The sequence below is a fragment of the Panthera leo genome, chromosome B2 (assembly GCF_018350215.1).
Source record: "Panthera leo isolate Ple1 chromosome B2, P.leo_Ple1_pat1.1, whole genome shotgun sequence".
NCBI lineage: Eukaryota > Metazoa > Chordata > Mammalia > Carnivora > Felidae > Panthera > Panthera leo.
The window spans coordinates 62589643-62608267 of record NC_056683.1 but is presented as its reverse complement, the minus strand read 5'-3'; the positions used below and the strand labels follow the sequence as shown (position 1 = coordinate 62608267).

The 18625-nt window shown below is 35.3% G+C and overlaps 1 protein-coding gene across 1 annotated transcript in view; it reads left to right on the top strand.

Moving 5' to 3' along the window:
• Positions 1 to 18625, top strand: part of LMBRD1 (LMBR1 domain containing 1) — a 112755-nt gene that overhangs the window by 40020 nt on the left and 54110 nt on the right. The window contains exons 6-8 of the mRNA XM_042939131.1: positions 2097 to 2185; positions 5363 to 5436; positions 15744 to 15869. Coding sequence (XP_042795065.1) covers positions 2097 to 2185; positions 5363 to 5436; positions 15744 to 15869 — 289 coding nt within the window. The remainder of the gene's footprint in view (positions 1 to 2096; positions 2186 to 5362; positions 5437 to 15743; positions 15870 to 18625) is intronic.

Genomic DNA, 18625 nt, shown 5'->3' with positions numbered 1-18625 from the left:
ATTTGAACTGCTAAAGAACCCAGCTCAGGAGTTTGAACATGTAAGTGTCATCAACAACTAAGAGTTAATTTTCTTCTACTTTTGGGTAGAACCTTTGTTTACCTAAAACTGACATAGATAAAAAATATTCTAAGTATGAATACTAGTTTTAGATATTTGTAATACATATTTCTGTTTAAGTACTATAGGTGATATTTTGTGCAACACAGAAGTTTTTCCTCCTACTCACAGAATTGGTCACTGCCAACTTACAAATTCAAAATAAACTTTTTGAAATATAAATATATATATCTGGAAAAAACTCTGTCCAAATAAAATAGATACTATATAGATAGTTTTTTCTTCCTTGCTTTATACTTTTATTCAAATGCAAATAAATAAGTTAATATCATCATAGAAGTATAATTTGCAAGAGGTTTATTTTTTTATGTTTTGATTCTACTTGACTACTTTTATTTGTTTTTTGATTTTATGGCCAGGGCAACAAATAATGAACTTTTTACATTTATTGCTCTAATTTTGTCACTTTTCTTTCTGAAAGTGGTGTGAAATAAGTCTCCAAGATTGAGTGAAGTAAATGCACATCAATGCAAATAGTTAAAAATTTAAATAACCTCCTGACATGCTCTGATCATTCACCTTTTTATAAGAATAAAAAGTATCAGTAGTACCAAGGGGTAAAGGTTTAAAACAGAAAAGTAGAATGATTGCTTTGTTTTACTTGCACACATTATCGGAGTGAATACCTTACTGTATATATTGTTGAACTCATTTAGTATTTCGTCTTTACAGAAGAGGATAGATCTTTGTGCTTTGCTTACAATTAAATTAGGTTAGAAAGGAGGTAGTGTTAGAGTCATTTCTTACATTCCTGTTTGATTCTCTACATGTACAATTTAAGGGATACCCAGCCCTTTACCTTAATCTTGTTTCTGAGTTAGGCACTAAAGTGACTGTCAACCTTCTTCCTTCTCTTCCCTTCTCTTTTCTTTCTCTTGTTTATTTTATCTCTGTCTTCCATTTTCTCCCAGTTTAAGCATCTAGAGTAAGTCCTAGGAAGCTAGCTCACTGTTATTTCCAAGATGCCCCTTCAACTGTGGATTGAAAAATAAATAGAAACTACTTTAATTTTATGTATTGGTTAGAATCTTGAATGACATAAAAAAAAAATGCTAAGAAGAGAGTAAAAATTGCCCTAGCTTCACAACATGATATTTACCATTTATTTTGATATATTTCCATTCTATTCTATTTATATAAATATGTTGAAATCACTATATATATTGTGTTCTTCTGATTTAAGACAAATTCTTGACCTTTTTTGTATTATGGCCTTTTTGGTTTTTAGCCCATGTCTCCTTTTCAAAATTATCTTATCTTTACTTTGAGAGAGCAGGAGAGAGCGCCTGCAAGTCAGGGAGAGACAGAAGGAGAGGGAGAGAGAGAAACTCAAGCAGGCCCCATGCCCAGCATGGAGCCCCAATGGAGAGAGGGGCATGATCTTATGACCTTGAGATCATGACCTGAGGCGAAATCAGGAGTCAGATGCTTAACCAACTTGAGCCACCTAGGTGCCCTCTTCTCAAAATATTTTAAATGCAAAAAATAAAATACATAGGACTACAAAGAAAACTAATTATACTGAATACAGTAATAAAACTAAAAGAAATTTATAATGTAATAAACACATATGTAAGAAACTTACCACACCCCTCTGTACACGGTGCAGATTTGCTTTGTTAAGTTGTGTGTGTGGTGGTGGGGGAGGTTAATCTTTGTATAAAAAAATCACTAGACGGGCACCTGGGTGGCTTAGTTGGTTGGGCAGCCAACTTTGGCTCAGGTCATGATCTCACAGCTTGTGAGTTCAAGCCCCGTGTCGGGCTCTGTGCTGACAGCTCAGGGCCTGGGGCCTGCTTCGGATTCTGTGTCTCCCTCTCTCTCTGCCCCTCCCCTGCTCACACTCTGTCTCTCAAAAATAAATAAACATTAAAAAAAAATTTTTTTAATTACTAGAAATTGAATTTTAGACCATTTCCTTTTATTCAAATTTTTATCTTTAAAACCATTAAGCAGAATTATTTTCTTTTTTGTAGTGCTTTTGTTCCTCTGAATGTTCCAAATAACAAAAATTCTACAGAGTGGGAAAAAGTGAAATTCTTGTTTGAAGAACTTGGAAGTAGTCGTAAGTATTCTTTTTGCAAACACACTCATAATAATACATATTTTGTACCTCTTGGGACTTTTCTGAGTAGTCTGTTTTTATAGTGTTAAGAATTTAACCTTACAGCTCTTTTGACTTGTGGTTAAAAGTGTGCTAGAAAAATTGGGAACTGTGTGATATTAAGACTTACTTCTAGCTATTATGTAGTTAGTCTCTTCATACAGTTACCAAGTTGAAACAAAAATATGATCTTCAAAGAATTTTAGCAGTGAAGGTCTTATAATTTCTATGTATTCATTAATTCACCTGAGATTATATAGACAATGTTAAAGAAATGTGCTTGATATATTGTTTTTTATTTCTAACTTTGAGCCAATGAGAGAACCCTATATTGCTGTTTGATCATGATTAATTTTTTAAATGTTTATTTATTTATCGGAGTGACATAGTGCGCGCATGAGTGTGAGTGTGGGGGGGGCAGAGAAAGAGGGAGAGAGAGAATCCCAAGTAGGCTCCATGCTGCCCACCCCCTAGACACAGGATTTGATCTCACGAACCATGAGATCATGACCTGAGCCAGTGTCAAGAGTAGGATGCTTAATCGACTGAGCCACTCAGGTGCCCCAGTAATTTTTTTATATAGAATATAAATTAAAGAGGTTTTATATGAATGAAATAACATTTTATTATAAATGTACCTTACCAAAACATTCAGAATTGCTTTTTCAGAAGTTTTTCTTATGTGATTTAGGGTTTTAGAAGGAAAAAAATAGGCAGGTTCAGGTTAGGTTAAGAAAGATGCTCACTCATTGAAAAGATACAATGGGTATTAGAAACTGATATAAATGTGTACTTATTACTCAATTTCATGTGCATTTGAACATAGTAATAACTTTATTTTCAAAGAAACCTAGAATATCTATTTTACAAACCTGAAAAATTCTTATTGCTTTTCTATTTATTTTTAATAGGTACTGTACATTCTTGATCAACATTTCTTTTTCCTTACCCAGATACAATATTAAATGATTAAATTAAATCTTAGAGTCCTTGCTATACAACTTCTTAATTTTCTTGCTTTCCACTTAAGATTTCATCTTATAAATTGTGTTCCATTAATATCTTGCTGATACTAGCAAGAACTAGGATAGCAATCCTGGCATCTACTAATACTAAATTGTCAGGATTTATGCACCTGATCCTATTACTGAGGAATAAATTGCTTCTTTTCTTATAGCTAACTCCTTCAGGTCTCTTGAGTAATTACTCCTCTGCCTTAAACATCATTTCATAAGTTATGCTAGTCTTTGAGTATTAGTATAACTTGAATCAGTAATTATATAGGTAGCATTATTCTAATTTCTGTAATCTCATGCTCTTTAGTCTTAACATTATTTCTTTTATCTCAAATCTTAAACACCATATCCTAGAGTACATTTTACTTATCAAAATTAGTAATATTAATTTTTTTGATTGGTCAACCATGTTAGCATAATACTCCATTTTATCAATTGTAAGATGCATAGTTCCCCACATTTTTATATTTCTAATATTAGGATGCATTTTATTTTTTCTTTAATTTTTTTTAACGTTTATTATTTAATTTTTAGAGAGAGAGGGAGAGAGAGAGAGAGAGAGAGAGAGAGAGAGAGAAGAAGCCAGGGAGAGACAGAGAGAGAGGGAGACACAGGATCTGAAACAGGCTCCAAGCTCTGAGCTGTAGGCACAGAGCCCAATGCGGGGCTCAAACTCAGGAATCATGTGATTATAACCTGAGCTGAAGTCAGATGCTTAACTGACTGAGCCACCCAGGTGTGTTTTATAAGTGATAGTACTTTAAAATTGCTATCAGCAAAATACCAGATCTCTCCTTGTTTTATGAACACTTTCCATTGATAATTCTAGTAAGATCAAGAAAGTTATAGCACCAAATGTTTTTGAGTCCATAAAATATGATGTTTTAGCTTCATGAGATTAAGGCTTAAAATTTAGCCTTGCATGGTTTGTGAATTTGTTAATAATATGCTTTGTTCATGTGTTATATAAAAGCAAGACATGAGTTTTAAGAAGAGAAATGATTCTAATTTTATTGTTATTCATGAAAAGATTAATATACATTAAATTAAAATTATATTTGGTTCCACAGGACTTGCATTTTAACTAGTTCAAAACAGTTTCAGGGTGCCTAGGTGGCTCAGTTGGTTATGCATCTGACTTCAGTTCAGGTCATGATCTCACAGCTCGTGGGTTTGAGCCCCGGGTCAGGCTCTGAGCTGACAGCTCAGAGCCTGATCCTGCTTTGGATTTTGTATCTCCCTCTCTATCTGTCCCTCCCCTGCTCTCTCTCTCTCTCTCTCTCTCTTTCTCAAAAATAAACATTTAAAAAAATGAAAAAAAAAAAAGAAAAGAAAATGAAACAGTTTCGATAGGACCTGCATTACAACTGGAAAAATTAGTATTACTAACTAACATTTAAGAAGATTCAAATTTGCATTGTATTTTATTGTATAATTTGGTATAATAATTTAAAAGTGTTACTCCTGCCTCTGACTTATTGGCCTTCCCTTAAATAATTTCCTAAGTCTAACTTGTTAACATAGAATTCTATATTGGTGCTTTGTTTGAATTTATTTTTGTGTTTGCTTTTTTCCCCCCTGCCACATGGGCAGGCCAGCTCCTTTCAAATTAAAGGGTGAAATAAACTCTCTAAGATTTTAGTTTTAGACTCTATGTTGAAAACTTAATTGAAAATTAAGAACAAAGAAACCAAGAGTATCAAGATGGAAGGGAGAGGAAGAAAAAGTCAAGGTCACTGGCTTTCCTGGGCAATGTTATTTTTCAAGGTCTGCCATTGAGAAAGTCCAGGATGTTTTTTTTTGCCACCTTTTGAGCATGTAATATTTTGCTGCTTTCTTTTTAGGCTCAATTAGACAGTAGTTTTTCTGTTTAATTTTAAGAAGTGAAAGAAAGAAAATCTTAGTCCGAAAGATCTTCTGCAAATCAGTTTGTGAATAGCTCTTTAAAAACTCTTGTCTCCACTTGGAGTTGACACTTCAAAGATGAGGTAATACACATTGAGTTTATTCCTTCAGAATGTATTAAGAAACCCAGTTTTTATATTTTTATATTGATTTTTTGAATATGAATGTTTGAATAGTATATATGTACACTTTTAACAGAGTTCTTATTTCTTTGCAGATGGTTTAGCTGCATTGTCATTTTCTATCAGTTCTCTGACCTTGATTGGAATGTTGGCAGCTATAACTTACACAGTAAGTGTAATGTTGATAATTGAGTTAAAATTAAAAAAATTACTTCATAAAGTAATACCTTAGTCATGTATTCAATTATATATTCCTCTTTAACATTTTAGTGCATTCTTTTTCATTTTCTTAAGTTTTCTTTACATAGAGGAAGGCAAACTTTTAACTACTTAGTCACAATCATTTTATCTGTGTTTCTGAAATTTAATATTTAGAAACAAATCTTATAACTTGTAAACCTTGAAGTTAATTATATACTATCCAGTAATAGAGTTAGTGATTTATAAGCATATTAGAACTCTTAACTGTAGATCAGTATCTATTATGGATGCAATAGATTCATCCTACTTCGGCATATAGGAATTTTAAAATTAGATATTTATAACTTCATATTTCTCTAGTGTATAGAATCTAATCTTATACTCAGAGTATTTTTTATTTTTCCTGGAGTTGGTAAGGTCTGAGTTAATAGCTTGCCAGTCTTGTGTACAGACTACTCTTTGAGGGTTTTGCTCCAATTATAGAGGAAAAACCAGTAATAAATGCTTCTTATCTACCTCCTGAAAGAGAATGGTATAAGAAACTTTAAATTATCTAGAACCTTTTCAGATTAATGGAATTTATGTTTATAGCATTCTTAATTCTTGCAGAAATGGGAAATACTGGTTATAAAGAAAACATTTTTGGATATTGTTCCAATATGTCTTTCTTAGGCATGAAAGAAATGGGCTCTTAGTGTGATAGCAGAATCTAGTTTTGTTAGATAATCATTCAGGTGTCATGATTTAGAATAAAAGAAGTCTAAAATGCATGCATTTTAATATCTGTTAGGTGCTTATTTGGGTACTCTGTTTTATTCATTGCCATTTTTGTTTTTTTTTTCATGTATCACTACATAAGGAATTTGTCATAATATTAGTGGGTAGTTATTCTTCCATCTCACAGAATATAGGGGTAGTATGTTATTATGTCTTTTAAGAAGCAGTCACAGATTAACAACAAATTAAGAGTTAGACCTGGACTCAAATTGCTATTCTGTGCCTGACTCATTAAGCTCATTTTGTATTTTTTAACCTTCCTGGATCAGTGCCTTTCCCAGTAAATGGGAATAGAAAAATGCCTCTTACATATTTTTGAAGGTCAAATGACTTTGAAAACTGTAGGAAAATTAGTATATAACAGTGGATAAAAGATTAGTCAGGAGAAACAGATGGAAAAAGAGGAAACCAATACGTAAGATCAATATCAAGAACTGTGAAGGGTCTAAAATTTTATCCTATTTGCAGCCTGCTACAGCTCTTTGGTTGTTGACTGAAGATGCAAGATTTCTGGGTCAAAGACAAAGACTTTTACTTACAGTAATAGCAGTAGCCTTAGGATTAGCAGTTTCTTGTTCTGGTTTCCTGAGTTCACTTCCCGTGGGACAACGTTAAGTACACCAGATAGTACTTTCATGTAGAAGAGGAACTTTGAGCTTAGGGAACCTGAATCTTTAGAATGGACAGTAAGCCTTTCTGCCCTTTGCTCTAGAGAAAGATGCTATCTTTGTTTTCTGAAGGCTGTTTTTCTATGTAAACATCCTTGAAAAGATAGTATAGAAAAAAAATGAGCTTTAGTTGCAAGGTGTGCAGAAATGAGAGACCCAGGGAGGATTGTCTTCCAATAGTCAAATGGTAGATGCTATGAAGAAAAATAAGGCAGTATAATGGGATAGACTATACTAGAGGCTGGTTCTGCTGTAAAAGTCAGGAGTGCCTTCTCTAGTATTTAAACAGAGACCTGAGTAACCAGCCATGAGGAGGAGTTAAGTGCAAAAATCCTGAGGCAGATACGTGTATGCTGTGTTCAGATAATAGCAGTGAGGCAAAGCCCGTGTGGCTGTAACTCAGTTAACAAGGGGAAGGATGACTGAAGTTTAGATGAGAAATAGCCAGAGGCCATGTTATATAGAGCCTTTTAGACCATGGTTAGGATTTTGAATTTTGTTTTGAGATTAGAAGCCATTGAAAAGTTTTAAATGGAGAAGTAATAGGATCTAACATTTTAACACCATTGCTCTGGTGGATCTGAATTTCATAAGCTGTGGCAATGGTGAGTGTGGGAGTGGAAAAAACGTGTGAAGTTATTAAAATTCCTTAAAAGAGAGCTTCCCTCTAGGAACAATATTATTGTAAAGTAAATATTTTGAAGTAATATTTTATATTAGTCTAGCTGAAGCTGCAAAAATTATCATTTAAGCAATCAACTAAACCAAATAAAATAATCATACTAAGTTACGATATCCTTAGAAGAACTTTATTTTTCTAGAGTGCAGAAGGCTGGGCTGAGGACATTGATATAACATGGCCCATGCTGGGAACCTAAAAGACATAGACGGTATGCTGAATTGGTAGAGAGGGATCCCTTAAGTCCTAAGCCCGAGGGAGAGGGTCCAATGGAACAGCATAGTAAGATTAAACTACCTAGGACTTATATTTTTTCTTTAAGTAGAATAAGCAATAAAATACGATCCTTGGTAAAGAGTCGTAAATGTGGATACTGTCTGTGGGTCCCTTGAACTACTCTACTATCTAAATTTACTGATTCCTAAAGTGGGAATAATGTTTAATAAGATTTTGAGAATTTAAGCAGTTTACGGAGTCTTGGAATTTGTTGGCCCCTCAGTGGTCACTAGTAGCTCACACTGTTGAATGTTCACACTTTAGTGTGATTTAAACTGTAGTGTACACCTCTTTTCCACATCTTGCAGTGAAAGTCAACCAGATGCTAATAGCAGTTGGGTCATGATCAGTGAGAATGTGGTTTATGTAAAGATGAGTAAGTCAAAGAGGTATTCAAAGTTCGGTGGTCATTGCTTGGTGGGGGAGGGGATGGAGAGACAAACATCATTTAAATAGCACAAAATATGCTCAGAGCTCAGTGGAAGAATGGTTTGCTTCCATACCAGTCTGGCCAGTTTTACTATCTAGTGTGTATTGAAGAGACCCTGTTTAAGGGGGTAGCATGGTGGTTGTAGCTGAGAGCTAGTCCCGAGTGAAAGTCTTTATGTAAAATCTGTTATCTGAACCATAGCTTCTCTGTCTGTAAAAATAGGCCATTAATACTCAATCTTTATTTGAAAACTTGAAAGTTGAAAATTAACCTGTTGGGGCGCCTGGGTGGCGCAGTCGGTTAAGCGTCCGACTTCAGCCAGGTCACGATCTCGCGGTCCGTGAGTTCGAGCCCCGCATCAGGCTCTGGGCTGATGGCTCAGAGCCTGGAGCCTGTTTCCAATTCTGTGTCTCCCTCTCTCTCTGCCCCTTCCCCCGTTCATGCTCTGTCTCTCTCTGTCCCAAAAATAAATAAACGTTGAAAAAAAAAAAATTAAAAAAAAAAAAAAAAAAAAAGAAAATTAACCTGTTTATAGATAGATGGTTTTATTATACAGAGGTGGTTAATAGTATTAATTATCATATTTGCTTACAGATATAAAGCTTTCTTCCAACTTGTTATGGAAAAGCTTGAGAATTGAGCTTTTCACATTGGTGGAGCATGGAAAGAGGGTACAGTACATATCCATGGGAAATAGAGGAGATTTAATTTTAACTAAAATACCCAAAGTGGGAAGTTAATATTTAGACTATTTTGACCCTGAGTGCGAAGAATTAATTATTAAAGGTAAAGTCATGTGTGTTACAGACTCTGTAACTGTTAGTATTGAGACCAGAGAAGTTTTTGTAATGTGTCAATAGAGTGTGATTTTTCTTAGCTATACGTTATTGTTTAGTTTAGAAACTAGTTGATCATTTAAATTTTACCAAGATTGTATCTATTCTGTGTCTTTAAGGGATAACCCAATAATTGGGCGCTCAATTTTAGAAGAATATTAGACAACATATAGCTCGACTATTGTTTCAGCTTAAATTGAAAAGAATCTGCTACTTTTCAAATAAAAAAAGGAAACCTTTAAACACAAATATTTATGTGGATATTTTAATTTTTTTGGTGCCACCAAGTGGGGAAATGTTGAATGATACTTTTCATACAAAATGTATCCTGTGGACCACTGAAGTGCCTATAGAGGTGGTAACTACTGAACTTTCTATTATATACACATTGCAGTGAAAATCTGACCATGTCACGTGTGTATATGTGTATACACATGCACATACACACACACATATAACATTATGCTAAAACATATACATTTAATATAAAATATAAAATACTGGATTAAAGAAAATAAAAATGATAAACTAAGGATTCAGAAATAGAAATAGAGCATTGGTTCTCAGTAATCTTTGAGGAGAGAAAGGCTCTTTAAAAGTCAAATTTCTCAGCTTTCCATGTGATACTGTTTCATTAAGTCTATGCCACTGATTGTAAAATGTACTTTTACTTTACGTACCACTATGATGATCTCTGCCTATGCTTTTTATTATTTATAATTTTTGTTTTATATTTCATGAGGAGTTTTTACATATGTAAGTACTTTTATTTTTTTTCACATATAAATACATTTAAAAAATCATATTCTTCATATATAATAAATATATATATACATGAAATAAATTGAAAAGGTGTTCCTAAAACTTCACATTTGGAATCTGAGTCTTCTGAATCACTTTTTTGAATTGGTTATTCATGTCCATGTTTTACTATACAAGATTGTTTCTTGGAGCACCTGGGTAGCTCAGTTGGTTGAGAGTCTGACTCTTGGTTTAGGTTCAGGTCATGATCCCAGGGTCATGGGATCAAGCCCTGTATTGGGCTCTGCACTGAGCATGGGGCTTGCTTAGATTCTCTCTCTCCCTCTCCCTCTCCCTCTCCCTCTCCCTCTCCCTCTCCCTCTCCCTCTCCCTCTCCCTCTCCCTCTCCCTCTCCCTCCTTTTGCCCCTCACCCCAGCTCACACATGTGTGCTCTCTCTCAAATTAAAAAAAAAAAAATGTTTCTTTTGTCTTATCAAGAGAATTAGTGATGCAGCTTTTCTTGAAGCCTCCACTCTTATCTCTGAAATTTTCTTTGAAGGTGCTAACATACCCAATGTGTAAGTATAAACTGATTTTGTTGTTTCTTGTCTTGCCATATGAAGGGCAAATGGAAAATGGCTTTTACCTTGGGTATGTTGCTTTAAGCTCATAAAGCACTTGACTGTTGCTTTGCAAGAAAATACAGAATTATGCTCCTTGTTTCAATAAATATTTGCTTCACTGTTGGCTCCTTTGCTCTCTTTCTACACATTAACTTTTTGTTTCAATGTCAAATCACAGCCCTATCTTAAAGATATTTTAAGTGGCAATTAAACTCAGTAGTGATAGCAAGAATGCATCTAACTCTGATGAAGAAGTAACTATAAAGCAACCAGCTGAGACCAAATTTGTGCCTGGGCTGGTAATGACAGCTATGTCATGACTTCTGTGTAGCCAGTGATTATAAGAGGCATCCGAATTTCACTAATGTTAAATGTGAGAAAATATATATGTATCTTAGAATCAATGAATATTTTAAAGGGGAAATCTTAATTGAGTATATGTTTAGTGAATTGTTTCATTAGTCATAACAGCACACGTGTTCTTGAGTAATAGGTGTTACAAGTACATGTAAGACATTTATGCAGTCTACAGGCAATGCCTTTATAGTATTCCATGGATCACAGATTGGAAACTATCATTCCGGATATTAGAGAGATATATATATAGGGAAAAGTTGCTGTTCTAAACTGGGCAGTATAAGAAGGTATTAGAAATGTTTGTAATTTGTATATATTCTTTTGAAAATTTTGGGTTTTAATATGGATGGTGCTTTATTTTTGGAACTTGAAACAAATAAAATTGGAAGCAATTATGACCAACCTGGAAGCATATTAAATGATACAATCTCTTTAGCCTTGTTGATTTTCTGGTAATTCACTAGAGGGCAGTAGTAAGCAATAAAAGTTTATTTCTGAAAAGGATAGCTTTTTAAATACATTTTTTTTCCAAAGAAGTCTGAGGTTAAGTTCAAAAAGACTATTTGAGAACCTAAGGTTGTATTGACTAAATGTTTCATGTCAATTTTATTAGAATCTAAATATTATGGTTACATTTCCTGATAATTGTTGAAACTTAAACATGCAATCCTTCCTCCCCCCCCCCCCAAAAAAAAACTCTAAAAGTTAGGTAACCCCAAACAATGACAACTTTCTCTAATTGTTTTTTTAAGACAATTAAAAATTCATGAAAAGATGTATTCTGGTCCCCTGTTAGCACAAGGTGTTACCAAGGACATATCTTTATTTTCTTAGATTTTTGTGTTTAAGCGATTTAGGAATTTAGTTCAGCTAGTCTAATAAATATGTAAATTCCATGTAAGGAATTAGGTTTGTGTGAACTAAGATTTATTTTTCAAACAATTTTTGGTTAAATATTAATAGAAAAAATTATTTTAGTAATTTAATAAATCTTTATTCTTAGAATAAAGGTAGGAAAAAGAATTGAGACCTAGTTTTTATAGATCAGATAGTCTCCTGTACTTGTTAGTAGTCTGGCTGATAAATCTATGTTTATAAGAATTTTCTGAGTGATTCTGATTAGCCAAGTTTGGCCAATGTGCAGTGTGTTTAGTGATGAAACAAATGTACAGACCAATCATGTTAACGTACAGTGTTTTGTACTATAATAGAGTTATAAGCAAGGCACATTTCAAGTCAAGGCATATTTCTCAGACATGGTGTAATTAAGCTGAGGCCTGAAGGGCACTGAAATTTGCTAGAGAAGTAGAGATGATAAGTTGGGCATTCTAGATAAAGGCACTGCATGTGCCAAAGTGTGGAAGCTGGAAAAGCCTGTGTAAAACTGGAGTGTTTTAAGAATAGTGAACAATTCAGAGGTATGAGGCATGAGACACGCTGGTAGGGGTCATGAAGAGGTTTGTATGCCAGGATTAGATAATTACAAGACCAGTAATTCATAAGACCAGTCATTCTACCTGTCATTGAAAAAAACAAAACAAAGCAAAATGAGACAAAACAATCTTACATGATACAGAAAAAAGTTGTACAACATAGAATTGCTCTGGTTGAAGTAGCAGCAGGCCTGGCTACCTGCCTTCTTGTCTCCTGTAGTGGCGCTAAAGGCATCTACCCAGAATCCTAGGGTCTCCTCCTAGAGCCCTTTGAAAACTATTTTAATTCATCCTAGATATCTTAATGGAAGTTAATTAGAGGAGTGACATAATCTGATGTGGGTGCTAGAGATTACTTTGCAAGCAGCATAGAAGTTAGGTTTATAGAAGTGAGACTAGTAGACTACAGATTCTTTCGGAAATAATATTGAATACTGAGGTTCTGTATTTAGGGATAAAATCCATTCAACAGAGAGTAACAAGCATTGGGGTAAAATAAGCTTGTTTGGAGGTGGTTGGGAGGACAGGGAATTTATTTGGGCATAAACTGTTTAGCAAAATATTTTTGCCTTGGAATTTGGTTGTAAAAAGCAACATAGACTTGGTGTTAAAACGATATGTGAATGCAGATGATTGGCAAATAATCATGGTAATACTGCTTATTCATCAGAGTCTGAAAGTATTATGTTACTTTCTTCCCAATAATGTTTTGAAAATTTGTGGAACTACTAGAAGAAACAAATGGGTCAGATGGTAAAAGGGATAGGAAAGTCCTGTAAGGAAAGGTTAAAGAGCTGTGGTATACTTTGGCTCCTGTAGGCTTCTTAATTTACATTTTCAGTGTTTTAAGTATATAATATTTTATATTCTTTACTTTTTCTATTTTATCAAGGTCATTACAAGTATAGATTTGATAAGAATTTATTAATTGCAAAAAAATTACTCTAAATTATGTGTTCTTCTAATATGAAACAGAACCTTCTTCCTACTATCGGAACCTACTTCCTACTACCACTTTAGGAAGAAGGGGAGATGATAGGGAAATCATGAGAACATTAACTTTGAAATACTATATTTTAAGGTATTTCTCCCTTAGAAAATAACAAGGATTTGAATATTGGGTAATAATTTTGTATAATTATCTAGATACAATGTGTTATAGGTAGTAGGTATTACCTGATAGAACTAGTTGATTTCTGGGATTTTAGTATGTTCTTTGTATTCTCCCCTAATTAAAAATAAATAAATAAATAAAATAAAACAAAACCATGGAGGGAGTTTAAAGATGGTGGCATAAGAAGACCCTGAACTCACCTTCTCCCATGGACACGATAAACTTACAGCTATATTTGGAACTAGATGAACAGCACCTCCACAACAAAAGACAAAAAAGACACATTCAGTAGTGTAGGAGAATCAAAGATACGGCCTTACCCAGGGGACCCCATCCCAGGTGACGCCACAATCAGGAGGGATCCCCCAAGTAAGGAACTCTCCCTTGAGTAAAGAGATTGTGTCCCCTATCAGGCATCCTGACCCTAGGGGCTGGCACTGGAGAGATATGCTGCCCCCCCCCCACCCCCCTGCCAAAAAAATCCTATCTGGTTTTGAAAATCAATGGGTAGGTTAAGAGAGGGAGAATCATAGAACTATAGGGAACAGAGATTTCTGTTCATAAGTGGTGTGTGCGTACACCTGCTCTCCCCAAGGTCCAGCACAAAAGCAACAGATTGAAGAGTACTTATACTGTGAGAGAGAACCACTTAACTAATTTTAAGGTGGCTATGACAAAGGCAGGGACCTATAGGGACTTTATCTGGTGATGGAAGCATTGGTGGAGTCCATTTTTGGAATCTCATTCTAACTTGCTGATGACAGAGCAGATGTGTGCCATTTTTGTTATCCTTCCTGTAGCATGCTAGCACTAGAGTGCATACTCTGTCCACTTACCCCTTACCCTGGCTGGCAAGCACCCCGCACCACATAGCCCCCCAGCTGCAAAAGGGCCAGGCTAGTGTCCCCACTGTACTCATTCAGTGATTAGACTGCACATGGGCCAGATGAGCACCATGATCCCCACTTTCCCCATGTAGCAGCCGAGCTGCAGGTGGTCCAAGTGGGTGCTGTAAGTCCTGCCCAACCTGTGCAGAGAACCAAGCTGCAGCTGGGCTGGTAGAGTGCGCTGAGCCCTGCCCTCACTGTGCAGCAGCCAAGCCACAACCCAGTTGGTCCAGCAACTTGAGACCTTCCTGTGCACCTGATAGGCTACAGCTGGGCTTATGAGCACCTGAGCCCTGTTGTCCCCTAGCAGCAGCCAGGCTGTAATTAGCTTCCAGAGGGACCTTAAGGCCCATCTAACCTGCATAGAGACTGGGTCATAACCATGATGGGCAAGCAGCTGGAACCCCACTCTTCCTGCACAGTGCCTGAGCCACAACTGGGTGGGATGAGTGACCTTTCCACACAACAGTGCTGGCTCTGCCACAGCTGGTGGGCATATGCAGCAAATAGAGTGGACATTCATATGAAGTGCCTGGCTCTGATGGCCAAGGGAGATTGGTCTCATGGCCCACATGAACCAGCTGTTACACAAGACCACTCTTTCAAGACTGAGGGAGGTAGCTATTTCACATAATACATATAGACATAGAGGCAAAATGAGATAGAAGAGTATGTCCCAAACCAAAGAATAAGGCACATCTACTTAAAACAAAACAAAAACTTGAATGAAATGGAGATAAGCAATTTACCTGATAAAGAATTCAGTAATGGTCCAAAAGATGCTTACTGATTTGGGGAGAAGAATGGATGAACACAGCAAGAACTTTAACAGAACTACAGAAAATATAAGAAGGTATCAAATAGAAGTTATAACTGAAATGAAAAATACACTAGAGGGGTTCAGTAGCAGAAGGGATAAACAGAAGCATGAATCAGTGAGCTTGTTGTACTATATTTACATTATTTTTGCAACTTTACCTTTGAACCATACATGTTATCTATTCTGTGAATAGTATTATACAGATGTAAATTTATATAACTGTTATGTGAAATAAGAGAATTATGGGACAGTATAATCATGATTCACTCCCATGTACCATGTTCTTCAGTGACTATAATCCTTTACAACTGCTTACTCTGCAGTTGCTCTTATTTTTTTTTTTTTTTTTAATTTTATAAAGAGAGAGCACATGCGAGTGGGGAGAAGGACAGAGAAAGAGAGAGGGAGAATCTTAAGCAGCCTCCATGCTCAGCATAGAGCCCAGCATGGGGCTTGATCCCACAACCATGAACTTGGTCATGACCTGAACTGACATCAAAGTCAGACGCTCAACTGATTGAGCCACTCAGGTGCCCTGGCAGTTGCTTTAAAGGATCTTTCCCCCTCAAAATTGTGTATAATTGTGTGTAAAATAGTGTTACTGAAAACACATTTTAATTTTGTTTCTTTTAGGCCTATGGCATGTCTGCATTACCTTTAAATCTGATAAAAGGCACTAGAAGTGCTGCTTATGAACGTTTAGAAAACACTGAAGACATTGAAGAAGTGGAGCAACACATTCAAACGATTAAATCAAAAGTAAGTTGGTATTTTATTGTAATTGGGAAGCATAAAAGTACATTGTCTTTGTGCTATTTTCTGATATGACTTAGATATTGGCAATTCCATATTTTTGACATTGTTTGAATTTTTTTGCAACATATCCTTAAGAAACTATGTCCTTAGTTTTAAAATTTGTCTTCTGTGAAATGCAAAACATTGACAATTTGAGAATTTCTATCAGTGTTCAAACAACTAAAAAACAAAATTCTTCTCAGGTATGAACAGGACCTTGCTTATCCCACATATACTGATTACATGTGTAACATCAGATTTTACTGTATCATTTATGTTCAAGTTTTACATACTAGTGGAATAAGCTAAAAGTTACATGTAACCACTTGCCAATTAAATGTACTTCTAAAAACACAATGAAGTTTTTCTTTCTCTATCACCTTCAAGGAGCAGATAAATATTATCTATAGACCATAGTAAAAAATGGAAAGTTTTCTGAATTATTTTACTAAACTAGCATAATCCTGATATAGAAACCAGATGGTAATTGCACACAAAAAGGGATATATATATGTACTGATCTCTCTTATGAACATAGAAGCAAATGTTATAAAGAAAATATTAGCAATTCAAACCTATGCTATAATAGAATATGTTGTAATTATCAGATTAGGTTTATCATAGAAATGCAAAGTCTGACACATTAGAAAAATCTATTAGAATAGTTTAATATGTTGATAAAGAATGAGAAATATTAGCATCTTAATAGATGCTTAAGAATATTTAGTAAAAGTCAATTTGTAGTTATGATTTAAAAAGAAGCCTTACCCACTTGTTGGGATGAATACTGGGTGTTGGATGGAAGCCAATTTGACAATAAATTATATTTATAAACAAACAAAAAAGAAGCCTTACCAAATTAGAAGAAAAGAAAGTACTTAGGAAAGGAAGCCTGTAACAAGCCTCATACTTAATGATAAATGAAACATTCCCATTCAGGACAGTGCAGTCAGTATCACTGTTGCTCGTTAGCATTTTCGTGGAGGTGCTAGTCAGGTAAGAAAGATTGCAGGTATAAACATTGGAATGAGAGAGTGAAAACAAGGGAAATATCCTTTATTATTTGCAGATATCATCTACCAAGAAAATCTGACAGAATCAAAGAGTCAGGGTTAGGGTTAATTAACCCTGATTGTTTATTAATTAACCTTAATTAGGGCACCTGGGTGGCTCAGTCGGTTAAGCACCCAACTTCACTCAGGTCATGATCTCACAGTTTGTGGGTTCAAGCCCCGTGTCAGGCTCTGTGCTGACAGCTTGGAGCCTGTTTTGGATTCTGTGTCACCCTATCTCTGCCCCTCACCCACTCATGTTTTGTCTCTATTTCTCTCAAAAATAAATAAACATTACAAAAAATTAAAAAAAAATTAACCTCAATTAATTATTAATCAAATTAATAGAACTAATAAGAGTTCATCAAAGTGCCTGGATACAAACATGCAGAAATCATGAACGACTTGGAGGATGTAATAGGAAATGATCTCATTCACAATAGCTGTAAACAGTAAAATAATAAGAAATGTCAGAATTTTCCTGATAGAAATTATAAAATCTATTGAAATACATAATAGAAGACTGAAATAAATGGAGAACTTCCTCAGTTCCTGATTGGAAAGATTCATTATTGTAGAGGTGACAGTTGTTCATAACTTTAGGTAGAAATTCAGTGCAATCATAGAAGACAATGAAATTTTCATAGACCCCCCTACCATAGAGTAAAACAATCCTGAATTCAAATCAAATACAAAACTTAAAAAACATTAGGAGAAAGTGAAAGTAAAGTTTTTGTTCGTGTATAGAAGACCTTTCTAAACGAGGCACACAAAAATCCCAAATGCTGATTGAGACATTGGTGAGTTTTACATTTTTATGTTCTAAAATTTATGTACCGGGGCGCCTGGGTGGCCCAGTCGGTTAAGCGTCCGACTTCAGCCAGGTCACGATCTCACGGTCCGTGAGTTCGAGCCCCGCGTCAGGCTCTGGGCTGATGGCTCGGAGCCTGGAGCCTGTTTCCGATTCTGTGTCTCCCTCTCTCTCTGCCCCTCCCCCGTTCATGCTCTGTCTCTCTCTGTCCCAAAAATAAATAAAAAACGTTGAAAAAAAATTTTTTTAAAAATAAAATTTATGTACCCAAAAAGTACCACCAAAAAGGAAGTTAAAGAACCAGCAAAAAAAGTGTGAGGAAATAATCTGCAGTATAGGTTATGTATAAAGAACATCTTCCAGTCAGTAAGAAAAAAGGACAAGCATTACATAGAAATATTGAACAAAAGACCCAAATAGCATTTACTGAAGGAAAAACTATCCAGTGAAAGTTACAAAATGATGCTTCAGCTCTTTAGTAGTAAGTAGGTTGACCAAGCATCCTAGTTCACCTAGGACCTGAGAGATTTTCTAGAACATGGAACTTGCAGTACAGAGACCAGGATGGTTGGTCACCTTCATAATCAGAGATGTGCTAATTAGAAGTACTCATTATATATATATATATATATATATATATATATATATATATATTTAAAAAAAAATTTTTTTTAAACGTTTATTTATTTTTGAGACAGAGAGAGACAGAGCATGAATGGGGGAGGGTCAGAGAGAGGGAGACACAGAATCTGAAACAGGCTCCAGGCTCTGAGCTGTCAGCACAGAGCCCGACGCGGGGCTCGAACTCACGAACTGTGAGATCGTGACCTGAGCCGAAGTCGGACGCTTAACTGACT